This window comes from Trichechus manatus, unplaced genomic scaffold (assembly GCF_000243295.1).
Source record: "Trichechus manatus latirostris isolate Lorelei unplaced genomic scaffold, TriManLat1.0 scaffold00038, whole genome shotgun sequence".
NCBI lineage: Eukaryota > Metazoa > Chordata > Mammalia > Sirenia > Trichechidae > Trichechus > Trichechus manatus.
This window is the reverse complement of record NW_004443974.1, coordinates 4,900,548-4,916,901: the sequence shown is the minus strand read 5'-3', so window position 1 is coordinate 4,916,901 and position 16,354 is coordinate 4,900,548. Positions and strand designations below refer to the sequence as shown.

Genomic DNA, 16,354 nt, shown 5'->3' with positions numbered 1-16,354 from the left:
CATTGTCATAGGGCAACATCTGTAGTAACTGTTAAATGTGAAACTATTTTGTTCTGTAAGGCTTCATCTTAAGTGAGAATAACAGCACAATTCGAAGAGCGTAGTCAATGTCACTGATCTGTGCATGTAGAAATTTTTGAAATGGTGTATCTTTGGCTATGTGTATTTTCACCAAAAAAATAAGAGGTTGAGAAGTTAGAGGGTTGATATGTTGTGGGGTTGTTAACTAATGTCATAAAACAACATGTGAACTTCTGTTTCATGAGAAACTATTTGTTCTATAAGCCTTCACCTAAAGTACAATAAAAAAAAATAAAATTTAAAAAAATAAATAAAATAGGGGGAAAAAAAAACACAGGTAAAAAAAATAAATAAATAAAATAACAAGTGCCTACTATCTAGAGAATGATTTCCTCTCCCTCTCCATTGGTCTATTTTTTATTTGGGTTGTCTTTTTATTGTTGACCTGTAGGAGTTCTTTATATATTTTGCATATTATACTCTTATCAGGTATACAGTTACCAAATATATCTCCCAGACTGTATGTTGTCTTTTCACTTTCTTGATAGTGTCCTTTGATGTATAAAAGGTTGTTTTTTTTTTAAATTTTGATACGGTCCAATTTATCTATTTTTTTTTCCTTTGTTGCTTGTGCTTTTGGTGTCATAACTAAGAAATCATTGTCAAAAACAATGTCTTGAAACTTTACCCCTATGTTGTATGCTAAGAGTTCTATGGGTTTAGTTCTTAGTCCTTGAATCCACTTTATTTTTATTTACTTTTTTGTATATGGTGTGAGCTATGGGCCCAACTTCATTCTTTTGTGTGTGGACATCCAGTTATCCCATGACCATTTGTTTAAGAGATTCTTTCCCCACTGAATGGACTTGGCATCCTTGTTGAAAATCAATTAGCCATAGATATATGATTTCTGGACTCTCAACTATATTCCATTGGTCTGTATGTCTATCCTTATACTAATAACACACTTTTTTTTTTTAGATTAATAATAAGAAAGTTACTTTATCTACAGCAGTATCAAAAAAGTAGACTTCAATACAGGGATATTTACAAAAATAAGTGGGGACATTTATTAAGATTAAAGGGTCAATTCTGCATGAAGATAAATCAATTTTAATTGTGTTAGAACACAATAACAGGGCTAATACCACACGGTTTCAATACTGTAGCTTTGTAGTACGTTTTTAAATCAGAAAGTGTGAGTCCTCCTACTTTGTTCTTTTTTTTTCAAGATTGTTTTGACTATTTGGGGTCCCTGGCAATTCCATGTGTATTTGAGGACTGGCATTTCCATTTCTGCAAAAAGACACTGGAATTTTGATAGGGATTGTGTTGAATCTGTAGATCACTTTGCATAGTACTGACATCTTAACAATATTAAGTCTTCTAATCCAGAAACATGATATGTCTTTCCATTTATTTAGGTCTTAATTTCTTTCAGCAATATTTTATAGTTTTTAGTATACAAGTCTTGCATCTGTCTGGTTAAATTTATTCCTAGGTATTTTATCTTTCAGATGCTAATGTAAACAGAATTGTTTTAATTTCCTTTTCAGATTGTTCACTGCTGGTGTATGGAAACAACAGAAACAACTGATTTTTGTTTGTTGACCTTGTACCCAGCCACTTTGTTTATTAGCTCTAGTAGCTTGTGGGTTCTTTGGGATTTTTAATATATAAGATCATCTGTGAAAAGAGATATTTTTGCATCTTCTTTTCTGATTATTTCCTTCTCTTCCTTAACTGCTCTATCTAGAACTTCCAGTACAATGTTGAATAGCAGTGGTAAAAGGAGTCATCCTTGTCTTGTTCCTGATCTGAGGGGAAAAGTATCCAGTCTTTCACCATTGAGTATGAAGTTCACAGTGGGTTTCTTCATTTTCTTTTGATATTTGTTTTGTTTAAAATGCATTAATGTGGTTCTACTTCCTGAACTTATACAATGAACATTCAAGAAAGAGTTATTCTTAAACTTTAATTTTTTTAAATTAAAAAATACCAAAAAGTATAAAGATTTAAAATAAAAAGGAAAATCAGTAACAGGCATTTCAAATTAAACAATTTTGCATCTCTGTCATGGAAACACGATAAGGGGAAACCTCTCAAAAGAAATCACCCATTAACAGTACTGGAAAAGTGGGTTTCTCACTGAACCTCAGATTCACAACTTGGCACACCCCTATACTTGGAAGTCTTGATTTTCCCTTACCTCATTTCACCAGCTCCTGACTTCAGCTTTCTCCTCAGCTCATCCACACGAGCTGCCACTTCCTCTGGACGAATCAAACCATTAACCACATGATTAAGGTGATTTTGGAAATCTTTAAGCTGCTTTTTTAACAGGTTATTGTCATCCTAAGGAGTGGGGTAAGATGCGGAAATAAAAGTTAACAAAATTTAAAACACATCCACACCTCCTTTGCCAGGAGACCAGAAGAACTGGATGGTGCCCAGTTACTGTTATTTAACATTTTGATCAAGGATTCTATAGCAGAATCCTGATAAAAAGGGGGAAAATGCAGAACAGAATTTCAAATTCTCATGGACTCCAGACTTTCTGGAGCCAAGGGGGCTAGATGAACTCCTGAAACTACTGCCCTGAGATAATCTTTAAAATTTACACCAAAAATATCCCTGAAGTCTTCTTAAAACGAAACAACAGTTTAGCTTAACTAGCATAAAATGTCTGCCTTGAGCATTATGCTCTTTAAGAACTATTTATATGGGATCAAAGTGACAACAGCAACTTGAAAGATTAGATAGGAACCTTAGGGAGCATTGAGTTTTTGTTAATGGGGGACGAACAACTCAGAAAAGGAAGGTGAGAATGATTGCACAACTCAAAAAATATAATCAATGTCACTGAATTGTACATGTAGAAACTGGTGTACTGGTGTATGTTTTGCTGTGTATATTCTCAACAACAACATAAACCTCACATACACACAGCCTGTATTACTTGTCATATGATAGTTTTATTTAACTTGCTTTACCACTTTTTAAAAAATCTTTTCTACTCAGTTGACAATGCCTTAGTCTACTGATCAATCTTAAAATAAAAGACATAAGTAGGCATTATGTCTTGTGAAGGGATGCAAAAAGAAGCATACAAAACTACCTATGAATGTCTTCATGAAAAAAATGACTAACTTGAATTTAAATAAGCCTGCAGATGTGACATAAGAACATTTTAATCGACACCACTGGGATGCAATCAGTAAAATCTAGAATATGGGAAACTCTACAGGACGAAGACCTGGCTTTCTTCAACACATAGTAAAAAAAAGAGAAAACCTATAAATTATAAAAGACTTAAGAGACAAGGTAAGTCAACTAGATGCAATGTGAGGGCCTTATTCGGATCCAGATTCCAACAAAATAATTGTAAAAAATTTATAAGATAATTTAGAAAATGTGAATACTAAACAAGGTATATGATGATATTAAAACCTGTTGCCATCCAGTCAATTCTGACTCATGGTGACCATTAGGGAATTATCATTTTAAGGTATAACAATCATATTATGTTTATGTTTTTTTCAAAGAAGGACCCCTGGTAGTGCAGTGGAGCCCTGGGGGCCTAGTGGTTAAGAGCTCAGCTGCTAACCAAAATATCAGCAGTTCGAATCTACTAGCTGCTTCTTGGAAACCCTACGGGGCAGTTCTACTCTGTCCTATAGGGTTGCTACAAGTCGGAATCGACTCAATGGCAAAAGGTTTGGTACTGCAGTGGTTAAAGCACTCGGCTGCAAAAATGTCGATGGTTTGAATCCACTAGCCACTCCTTGGGAGAAAGATGTGACAGTCTACTTCTGCAAAGATTACAGCCTTGGAAACACTAAGGAGCAGTTCTACTCTGTCCTTTAGTGCACTAGGGGTTGGAATCGACCTGATGGCAGCAGGTTTGGTTTGAGTTTTTTAAAAAGTTCCACTTTTTGAAGATATACACAATAGTACAGTATTTACAGATAAGATGTCTGGAATGTATTTCAAAATAATTCAGAAGTGTGAATAGGTGTGAGGGGTGGGGCATGGAAGGCCTTATAATGAAATAAGGTTGGCCATGTGTTGATAATTGCTGAAGCTGGGTGACAGATACCACCTAAGCTGGCTGAATGACTCATTATAGTATTTTCTCTACTTTGTATATGCTTGAGACTGTCCATAATTCGAACTAAAACAAAACACTTTTTCATAATATTCAGCTCAGTTGAAAAATGGAATATCTAATAATGAAGCTTCTAGGAGAGTTTGCAATTCTCTGTGGGAGTGTTTGTTATATGCCAGCATATTTTCACTCCTAATAAACTAGTGAACATATCTAGACCACAGGAATAAATTTAGACAATGACTCTTTCAAATAAAAAGAAAGTGCTAAAATTTCCCTAAACTGTAGCATTCCTAAAGTATTGATTGTATTCTACCCAAGAGATTAATTTAATTCAAACTCACTGTACCACTGTTAACTAAAAAGCAGAATTCAGAATTGTAGTGAACATGTTTTTAAGTGTCTGTCCCATCTGGAGCCCTCTTTCCTCTGAAGAGTCCCTGCCCGTTGCCTTGAGGTGGCCTATTTGTACTACTATCTAATCCTAGCCACAGGTGATCTGATCTACTGACTGGCCAAAAAACAGATTTTCTCTCTCTGTCTAAAATCTAAACCAAGATCCAGTACAGCAAATATGTAATGTAGTGTGTGCTGGACCTGTAAAGATGTGTCCGGTCAGGGCTGGGGCCGAGAAAGAAAGAGAAGGAAAAATGAGAATCATGTAGTTCCTAAAAACTGAGAGAGCGGCTCTAGTTCCTAGCAAGCTATCTCCTTTCTTGAGTTAATGTGAGTGGGTTTTGGTTCACTGCAACCAAATGATTTCTGACAGAGATACATGTATAGCGAGTTTAACTTGCGCTCTATTGCAGGAGGTTAGTAGGTCAAGTAACCAAAGGACCTAGTTCCCACTAAGGTAGTCTCACAGCACAGATCAGCATTCTGGAAGGCTGATTTCAGTTTCTATCTTGGAGGAGAAGGCCCATGAAGAATATATTTTAGTCCTTTTTCTGTAAGAGCTATGTATACTGAGGTGTTTTTGGGTGATATAAAAATGTATGAGATTTTCTTTAAAATTTCCAGAAAAAATAAAAAGTAGACTAAATGAAAGAATGGCAGAATGGTGACAACTGTTTAAGCTGGGTAAAAGATAAGTAGGGGTTCATAAGGCTATTCTATTTTTTTAATTATTTGAAAATTTCTATAAAATTAAAATCATGTAACAAAGACTCAATATACACACACAACACACCCAAGAATGGGGAAATGTACATCTTTCATGATATTTGCTTCAGAAGTTGAACTAACAGTAGTAAAAATTAAATTCTAGCGTATCAGATTTACTTGAACTTTGAGGGAAAATATTTAAGGTGTCAGGAGAAGAGGGAGACAATCTGGATGACTTAGTCTCATTTGTCATAAATCCCTTTCCTGGATTTTTGGAAGCCTTCCCCAAGACCATATAAACTCTGTCCCTTCATTTCTGACGAAGTATAACAGCTACCCTCAGCCAGCCAGTCAGGCCCTTCACCTCACAGATGGGACCCCTGAGAGCTGATCCAGGTACTCATTTGTTCTGGCACCTGTCCTCTTTAAGAGAGTTTAATTATCTGGAAAATACCGTCCACCTGCTTCTCCTGTAGCGCGTTAGGCAGGCTATTGTGACAATAGCCCTAAAAATGTTCTGTTAAAGAAAACCCCAACAAATGTAAAATGACTGCACAGCACTGTTTGAGAAGGGGATTGTGAAAACTCTGCATAATTAAGAAATCCTACTGCATGTAACCATTCTACTTAATTCCTGGACAACTACAAAGATATTTCAGTGGAACAAGAACGTACCAATCTGACAATTTTAGCTCAGTCTGGGGACAAAACTGCTTCTAAGAAAAATACAAAGTATTGATTTGGTCCATGAAGGTACACAGTAATACTCTGTACCTACCGTTGACACTGTCTCCATCTTTTTGCACCATCATACAACACAAAGGCTATTCCTGTTAAGAGGGTGGTCTCATATGGGAACAGAGGCTGTGGTGCTGCCCCAGCCAGAATTCCTTTTTTTCTAATTATTCAAGTTGCTTACTACATGTTAGAGTAGGCTATTAAGTGCTTGACTACAGATATCAACATCTTTGTGTGTCCCATGTAAGGGTATATTCTGATATAATCTCTACCTGCAGGTGTTTAAGTTGCGTGAAGAGCTCACTGTTTTCTTGTTTCTCTTCTTCTGACAACTGGTCTTTTCCGAGGGCATTCTCAAGGGCTTGCCTTTTCTTCTCAAGTTCTGCTTGTAGGGCTGATTGTTCTAACTAGTGCCATAGGAAACAATGATGTGAAATGTAAAATAGCAACAATTTATAATCTAAAAAGGCACAAATAAATTTACACACATCCATAATCCCTTGCTAACCACAGTTTTATAATAATAACAACAACTCAGTTTTATGTTTGTACTCCCAATTTAAAAACTTAAGATTTTTTCTCACATGCCCTCTTAAACTATTAATATTTAATGAAAAGTAAGCATCAGCATCAGCTCAGCCCAGAAACACCAACTCAAATCTCCAGGGTTGGTCCCAAGCCCCTACCTTTAAAAATTCTGTGAGTGACCCAACAATTACTACTCTCCTTTCCCTTAAACCAGTATTGTCAAAGTGTGATCCTCAAGTACCTGTATCAAAACTGCTTGGTGTACTTAATGAGTCAGAATCTCTAAGGAAGGGCTCAGGAACCTGCATTAAACAAGTTTCACAAGTGATTTTATTAACTAAAGTTAACCAATCAGAGATTTGCAGATCTGGAGATCAGAGAAAGAACTCTGTAATGCTGCGTACTCTCAATATGTGGTTTGAAGACCAGTCCTGGCAGTCCTGGACTTTGAACAGCTAGTGAATTTGTGAAAAAGCCAACTATTATACATTATGTTGAGACATATGAGGAAAAAATAAAAGACAATGGAAGTACACAGGACAATGCATTCGAAACTTGTAAGGGCTGGCTTGAAATTAAAAGAGAAGACTTTATCTGAAAGAAGATGTTATCCCGAAATTTTATTTACTATTATTTAAAAATATGTATTTAATGCCATTTTTAAAATTTTTTTCAATGCTGTTTTAATTATTGTCCCCCAACCTATTTCCTCAGACTTTGATTTTGCCAACTGTAGTTTCATAAAACATAGTACTCTTGAGAAATATAATTCTGACAACTGGCAAGTGATCACTTGATACCTGATAAGTAATATAAATGAACATAATTACTATGATAAGCTGGACCTATTTTTAGTTCCTTTTCTAATATGAATCCTCCTTCAAATGCATTCCTGGTATTCAAACTATCTTATTTTCTTTCATTTTCACCCAACAAGCACGTATTGACCCTTATTTTCTTTCATCTTCATCCAACAAGCACATACTGACCCAGGCATGAAGAAGACAGAAACAAGCAGATACAATCTGAGCATTCACCAAGCTCTGAGTCTATCTGGGGAGACAATCTAAAGAGATGATTACCATATAGAAAAACTGAAGTCGGGTACTGAACCTAGTATTTCAGCAGGCAGAAGGGGAAGGTCAGAGTGGGCTTCCTGGAGGAAGATACAGCCTATTTGGCTAACAGCCTAAAGAAAATTATATTTTTAATCTGATAAAAAATATGCTATTCTTTATCTGCTTATTCTGATGAAACGCATCTCAACTTCATTAGGCTCTCCAATCCCCACTGCATTCTCTCTCCTGTCTTTCTCCTTCCATGACGCATCATTTCAATCACTCTCTCAGCCATTGTCTTAACTGCTCAGCACTATTGCTTGGACACTAAATCTTCCTTCCTTGCACTTGTTCCTGGACTAACTACCTCTGCAGAAGAAAGTTAATGTCACTGGTCGGATTGGCACCACTATAAGTTTATGGTCATCAACCCCAGCTGAGCCCTCAATAAAAAACAAAACAAAACCCATTGTTGCAGAGTCGATTCCAACTCATAGCGACCCTACAGGACAGAGCAGAATTGCCCCAAAGGGTTTCCAAGAAGCAGCCAGTAGATTCAAACTGTCGACCTTTTGGTTAGCAGCCAAGCTCTTAACCACTGTGCCACTATGGCTCTGAGCCCTCAATAACACCCAGCAACCCTACTACATTATTTAGGTCCACTTAGCTCATATTCTCCAATATCTTTCTCCTTGTCCCTCAAACCTCCACCCTTCTCTTCTACCCATCTACCCTCCTCAGCTGATGGTCTTGTTCTTGCTTCTATTCACAGACAAAAAACAGCAACAGCCACCCATCAACTCCTTGTAGCCAAAGCCACAAGGTTTACCTACATCCATACTCTTCCTTTTCCGCTTCTTTCCTCATACAATGAAGGAGTTGTTTTTGCAATTCAAGGCTCACCTCTCCACATCTCAATTCTACTGCCTTCTGTCTTCTCAGGACCTTGCACCATTAATTATTCCATGTCTCATTACTTCAACCTTTCCCTTTCAACTGTCTTTCTCTGCCTATAAACATGTTTATGTCCCTCCCATCTTCATCCAAATTTTCTTTCAATTGCTTATTAATTTCAAGCTACTAGCCTCTTTTCTTCTCTTCCAGGTCAAACCCGTCTCCATCTCTTTACCTATTTTTTACTTCTCAACCCATTCCAAACTGGCTTCCATTCCTACCACTCCATAGACACTGTACTTTACAAGGCTACCAGTAATCTATGCATCACTAAGGACAATGGCCTTCATCCTGACAGAACATTCAAAAGCACCTAACTCTGCTGACCACTCCCCTCTTTAAAATAATCTCTTCCTTTGCCATCCAAAACACTACATTCTCCTGCTTTCCCTCCTCTCTCTTGGATCCCACCGTCTTGGTCTACTTTGTAAGCACTTTCTCTTTTTTTCCCCCTTATTTAAATGTTTCTGAGGGCTCTGTCCTAGGTTCTTTTTCATTCTACATACGCTGCTTGCATGGTCTCTTTATGGTCATGGTTGAATTTCTCATTTATATGCTGATGACTCCCAAATCTTTATCTCTGCCAAGGTCCCACTCTTGAGCTTCCAATCCACAGATCCTATGGTTGAGTTCTTTTTGGATGCCTTCATAGATACCTAAAGTGCACCCTGCTCATAGGGAATTCATTACCTTTCTGCCAAATCTATATCACCATGACTGTTCTTGCTTTTGGTTAATGGAACCACTGTCTACCCAGGTACTCAGGCCAGAAACCTGGGAAATATCCTTGACTCCTCCAGGTCCTGGCAATCCTACCTTCTCAACACCTTCCGAGCTTACCCACTTCTAGTCATACCCACTATTGCCATGCTGGTTCAAGCTTCTATCATCTCTCATTTGTATCATTGTATGGTCTTCTAAACAGACCTTCCTGTCCCCCATCTTGCTCATCTCCAATCCATTCTCCACTCAGCAACAAGAGTAATCTTTTCAAAAGCAGAAATTTTATTATGCCATGTCCTTGCTTCAAACTTTCCCTCTGTATTTAGAATAAAAACAGAATCCTTAACATGACCTTAATGGCCACTCAGGATCTGGCCTCTGCCCACCTCTCTGGCCTTTCTCTTTCACCCTCTTTCCCCACTCTCCTTGCTGCTGGCATACTGGAATCATCCTTTTAGCATCTCAAATACACTATGTTCTTTCTCCTTGCCTCTCTGCATAGAACACTCATCCTCTACTTTTCTAGCAGCTTTCACCTACAGGACTGTCAGCTGCACAAGGACAGTAACCATGGGTACACTGCTCCCTGCAGCATCCACAGCACCTGGCCCTCTGTGATCAATCAATAACTATTTATTGGATGAATAACTATTTTTCTAATTTGCAAGTATAATTTATATTAGTGGATATTTCATTCAACCATAATAGAAAATAGCAAAATAAAATTTTACATCAACTTAAAAGAAGTCTCTTAAAGCTATGCTGAGAATGACTACAACTTATTAAATATCAACTGCTAGGTGCTTTCATAGCCAATAACTCACTTAACCTCACCAAAACCCCTTTTACAAAGGAGAAACAGGCTCAGACCCATGAAGTGATCTGCTCAAGTTCACACAGGGATAGTATTCAAACTCAAAATATCTGACTCCAAAAATGTATCCTTCACCTGTGTGTGTCTATACATATATACATATGCATATATATACATGTGTATACATATACATATATATGTCATTGTTGTTAGGTGCTGTAGAGTCAATTTCAACTCATAGCAACCCCATTTGACAGAGAAGAACTGTGCCATAGGGTTTTCTTGGCTGTAATCTTTAACGAAGCAGATCACCAGGTCTTTCTCCCACAGAGCTTCTGGGCGGATTCAAACTGCCAACTTTTCAGTTAGCAGCCTAAACTTAACCATTTGGGTCACCAGGGCTCATACTCTATATATATAAAATAAATGTGTTCAATCTTAAATTAAGATATAACTGAAAAAAGGCTGATTTCTTAAGGTTACTTTGTTTCTGAGATGGCTTTTTGCTTCTACTTACCTGGCTAAGTCTTGTTAGTCTTTCCAACTCTTCCTTGAGCTGGCTGGCTTCAGCATCCCTCATTCTTAGCTGAGCCTCTAGCTCAGCCTCATAGGCACTGAGATCTCCCTGGGTCTGCTGCAGGGATACATTTATCTCATGCTGCTCCTGGAGGGCAGTTTCTAGCTCTGCAAGCTCCTGGAAAGATTTAGTGTATGTTTTAACTATGGAATCCTCATTGCCTGCTTAAACATCTGCAAGTTATTATAAGTAACTTGAGCACTATAGACCAAATGCTGGCCAACCATTGCTGGTCTGGCACAGAAAGTTTTCATTAGCTATATGATGAAGCCTCAGGCTGGGTATATCCAGTTTGGAAAACAAAACTCCGACTAAATGTAATCATAAAAATCAGAAAGCTACCAACCTGTAGTGTGATTCTTTAAATGAATCTGGATGTATAAGAAGGAAAAGGGAAGGCAAAAAAAAAAAGAGAGAGGGAAGATAAAATTTAAGGGCTTATTTTCCATCAGATATTGAACTAAATGTTTTCAAATTCATTATGTTATTGAATTGTCACAATAATGGTGCAAGGCAAGGTACTATTATCCTCATTCTATAGATGAGGAACCAGAGATGAAAGTTTTAGTAAATTGGAGGACACATGAATGTTCACTGAACTACTCTTTCAACTTTTCTGTAAGTGTAAACATTCTTATAACACAAAGATAAGGGAAAAAAGACCATTTCAAATGAAGCAGATTGGCAAACATGAATTTAATAACTATTCTGCATTTATGTTAGAAAACAAAATATTTAGAGGCAAAGGAGAATATGCCTATAACTAATTCTCAAATAGTTCAGAAAAAATTATATAAAAATGTATGTAAAATCATGTAAAAATTATATATAAGTGCAATAAAGCAAATGTGGCAAAATGTTAATTGGTGAATCTGGGTGAAGGGTATATGTGAGTTATCTGTATTATTCTTGCAACTCTTCTGTAAATTGGAAATTATTTCAAAATAAAAGCTTAAAAAAATAAAACAAAAGTTGGAAAACACTAAGGTATTGGGAAGGATGTGGTGTAATGGTAGCCCTCACATTGTTGATGGGAATAGAAATCGACAGAACCATTATGGACAGTAACTTGACAGTATCTAGTGAAACTGAGGATGCCCATAATCTCTGAATCAGAGTTCACTTCTGAATAAAGTCCCCATGGCCAAGACGTGTGCCAGAAGGTTACTCCCAGGATTGTTTGTAATAGCATAAGAGTGGAAAGCACCTAAATGTTCCCCAAGAGGAGAATAATAAATAATAAATTTTCATGTACATATAACGTAATACTATATAAATCAATAAAAATAAGTAAACTGGAGCTACATGTATGTACGTAATTCTCAAAAACAAATATGAAGGAAGAAAGGAAATAGCCAAAGAACATGTACATTATGATACCTTTTATATAAACTGTAAAATCATACAAAACACTATTACTTTGGGCTTAAGGATGGATACATATACAATAAAAAGAACAGAGATGCAAGAAAATGGTAACTACATTCAGGGCTTTGTTACCACTGGAAAGGGGCACACACAGAGTTTCATATATATTCACAGTGTTTTATTTCTTAAGCTAGGTTATAGGTACAAGCTGCTAAATATAATTTTTTATATGTCTGAGAAACTTTATAATATCAAAATATATTAATTCAGATTTCCAGAGCCAGCCTTATTGAGGACAATGTTTGGGAATCTGTGGTTCATGCATGACAAAGTTTGCCAAACAACTCTAACAGCACATGGAGTCTCCAAATGAATGGGCAATAAGTCAAATATAAAAAAAAACCCTTGCCATCAAGTTGACTCCAACTTGTATAGAAGGGTATGATTTATAACACTGTATTTGCCTTGTTAACTGTAAAATAATGTCAAAACTATCAAGTAATAACAGTAAGAATTAAAAAATACATGTTGTGCTTAATTTTGCTGCACAAATAATAAAATTTGGACATTTAATGGCTCATCTGTAATACCTACAATTTTATACTTGTATAAATAACTTACCAAACAACTTTGGAGTTATCTAATAACAATACCCTACAGAGATAAAAATTCAACTAAAATAATCCTCCTTTTCCTAGTAAAAGAAAAATGATTCCAAGTGCATCATAACTAAAGGAAAAGAAACAAAAAACCCACCAAACAGCCACTAATACTTTTCACCACTTGCATCACCGATAATCTCTTTTAACTAATTTAATTTGGGTACCATCTATATCTGAGGCTAAGGAAAATAGGCAAGAAGAAACAAATTATACCTTCCTCATATTTTCTGCATCCATGGCAACTATTTCCAGTTGGTTTCTTTCCTGCTCAACTTCTGTCAATCTCTGCAGCAATGCCTCTTTCTCGACCTGTAACTTCTTGCATTCATTCTGGGCCTGAGTTGCCTGGCCTTTGATACTCCCCAGGTATTCTTGTAAACCACTGATGACACCTTCTAAATCCTTCTTCAGAGCTTCATTTGCTGCTATCTGCCCTAAGTAAGATGGAAGAAGGGACAGTAGTAATGTTTACAAGAAAGTGATTTCAAGATATATAATTAGTGCACTTAATCTCCTTAGCTATTTGTTACAAGCTAGGGGTGAAATTCTAAGAGCTCAATTATTTCCTGGACCCACTATCTTATTTTTCTTTTCTGAGATGTAATGTTAATTTTTTATAGCACAAGAGGATCAACTAGGTATATGATAAAAACTGTATATTTAGAGGGAAATGCTTATAAAATACTTAATTCTATAAAAAAAGTTTAAAGTAATAATTTCCAAATAAAATAATAAAAAATGTACAGCAAAACTGAATTTTTACTGCTGGAGGCACAAAACAGAATCACTCAACGTCTAAAACTAATCCAGCACTGGTAGCACAAATATCTTAGCTGCAAACTTAAAAAAACAAACAAAAACTATGTATATATCTATCTATATATATGTATATATATATATATACACATACATATAGACATATATACACACACATATATGGTACCTACTATGTGTCAGGCACTTTATGAACACTATCTCATTTAAACCTCCCAAATGATGATCAGAATGGAAGCTGTCCAAATCACAAAGTGAACAATGGCAACACAGAGACAAGGACCTTTTTACAGAGAGCCTAAGCTCTCACCATTATAGCCTATTATCTTCTACTATTTTTGGAATGTCACAATTTTAATTTGCATTACAAAAGTTAATCTTAAAATTCTTTCTATACTCTTCTTATAATAAGACACTGAATGCCCTGAAGTCAGTGGGCTTTCTGCTCATGAAAGGATTTTATGCCACAAAAGAAAATCAGATGACAGAGCTTATCACTCTCATGTACAGTTGATCCTCATTGTTTGCGGATTCTGTAATTGTGAATTTGCCTGCTTGCTAAAATTTATTTGTAATCCCAAAATCAATACTTGTAGCACTTCTGTAGTCACTCACAGACATGTTACATGCACAGAGTGGCGAAAAATTTTAGTTGCTCAATGCGCATGTTCCCAGGTGAGGCTGAACAGGGAGATATTCTGCCTTCTTATTTCAGTTCTCATACTGTAAACAAGTGTCCTTTTCATGGTCTATTTAGTGCCACATTTTCCATATTTTTGTGCTCTTTGTTGCTGCCTTTGCTGTTTAAAATGGCCTCCAAGTGGAGTGCTGAAGTGCTGTCTAGTGTTTGCAAGCTCAAGAAGGATGTGATGTGCCTTACAAGAAAATACTTGTGTTACCTGAGCTTCCTTCAGGCATGTTACAGTACTGTTGGCTGTGGGTTCAATTAATCAACAATATACATTAAATAAGGTGTCTTCAAATAGAAACATACAAAAAAAAAAGGTTACATATTGATCAGTTGACAAAAAAATGTGACCAGAGGCTCACAGAAACCTAACCCTGTATTTCTGCTAGAAGCAATACAGTATTCACTAATTCTGAGTTAATGACCTAAGTTCACTAAGTAGAACTTTACTGGGAATAGTAAGAATCAAATGTATTGACATCTTGCTCACTGAATAGAATGACTTGATTCACAAGGACATCAATGCAACAAAACAAAACTAAAATAAGGATTTTAAAATTTTATTAAGCACTTTCGGGAACTTTGTAAATATTTCCGCTGCCAAATACTAACAGCTGAATTGTATTCAGCTAATATCTGGATTAATGCCTGTCTGGGTGTCATCTGTCTTTCATTAACACTAAAATTGATTTACCTTAACTTAAATTCTCACCTTCAGTAAGCTGTTGCTCAAGGTCCTTAATCTCTTCCGTTTCCTTAGCAATCCTAGAAAGTATCTCATCCAAACGGCTTTCAAGTTGTTTATACTGTTTGTTCATAACGTCAAGCTGTTGTTCTTTACCCCTTTTCTGAGCTGTCATATGGGACTGAATTGCAAAAAAAAAAATTTTAACAAAACCCCAAGATCTTTAAACTCTTCTAAAAATGATCATCCTTAACAATATTTTTAAAAGAAGACTAGAAAATAAAATTTAACAATTTGCATCTATTTTGGTTCAGGCCTTGTGTTGTTTTCACATGAGTAGTTTTCATTTAAACCTCATAACTTAATATGGGAATCATTTCCATTTCACAGAGGAGAAAACTTGAGGACCAGAGAGGTTAAATGATTTTTCCGAGGACACTGCTAGTAGGTAATATATAGCCAAGTTCAGTGCTCTTTGCATTGCACTAAAATGTGTCTTCTTAAAAAGCTTCTCAAAAAGTTAATTGATTATATATACACATATATCCATAGGAAAAAAAACTAAAAAACATATATTCCAAAATGTTAACAAGGATTACATCCGGGCAGAAAGATTACAGGAGATTTTTTTTTCTTTTTTCATAAGTTTTTTTTTTAATACTTAAAATTTTTTTTATAATAGACAAGTAATACCTTTTTAATAAAAAATATATTAAATGTACTTTAAAAAAGGTTTCTTAGGGAAAAATATTGAAACGTGAAATAAGTAAACATATACCTGGAATTCAAATCTGTACAAAGAAACATTTTGCTCTTAGATTTGATAATCTGGAACCTGAGAGGGACCTCAAAGATGATTTTGCCCAGTGATTAGTAAGATGATTTGCCCTAGGGCAGTAAACCCCTCTACTACTACACACGCTCCTAGTGGAAAACAGAGCTTACACACACCCACACACTCTCTCAAACCCTGGCAGTCATCACATTACTGAGCCACTGTTAATGAAAAGAGTGGACTGTATTCTTCAGGTGTGCTGGGAGAAAAAAATAAAAATCGCGAACCAACGATCTAGTCTAGCCATCTAATCCTTCATTTTACGTGTGAGAAAAGTGAATCTCAAATCCATCCAGTGAACTGCCTGGGTGTCCTTAGGCAACTGTTCATGTGGAGACAAAATAATTCCCCAGAGAACCTTTACCTTCCTGCTTACACCCCCGTGGCTATAGTTTGTCCCCACAGGTTCAGAGAACTAGAACAATAAACCAAGAAAAAGTTATCAGGAGAGAGACTGTTTTCACAGTCTGAACAATAAAACCTGAGGTTCTCAAGTCTAAGACCCATTTGATTACGAAAGAACATACCCCAATTTTACATGTCTGTTACCCCAAAGACAAGAAAGAGAAGTCTCATTTTTGAAGAACAAACAAATGACAGTTTGATAGGGATTTTCAAAACTTTTCTTGCCCCTACATTCCCAAAATATCCATCTGAAATCTTTCTGAAAAGGTAAAAACGCTTAAATTGAAAGTAAACTTAAGATTTTTATGGCTC

General features: G+C 36.1%; 1 protein-coding gene across 9 annotated transcripts in view; it reads right to left on the bottom strand.

Moving 5' to 3' along the window:
- CNTRL (centriolin) overlaps positions 1–16,354 on the bottom strand; it is a 102,894-nt gene that overhangs the window by 51,462 nt on the left and 35,078 nt on the right. For all 9 annotated transcript variants that reach the window (XR_002823984.1, XM_023730659.1, XM_023730657.1 and 6 more), the window contains 5 exons: positions 14,830–14,983; positions 12,869–13,089; positions 10,566–10,742; positions 6,244–6,378; positions 2,231–2,376 (listed from right to left, as the gene is read on the bottom strand). Coding sequence is in view for 8 of the 9 variants with exons in the window: in XM_023730659.1 (XP_023586427.1) it covers positions 2,231–2,376; positions 6,244–6,378; positions 10,566–10,742; positions 12,869–13,089; positions 14,830–14,983 (833 nt within the window). In the remaining variant the exon portion in view is untranslated. The remainder of the gene's footprint in view (positions 1–2,230; positions 2,377–6,243; positions 6,379–10,565; positions 10,743–12,868; positions 13,090–14,829; positions 14,984–16,354) is intronic.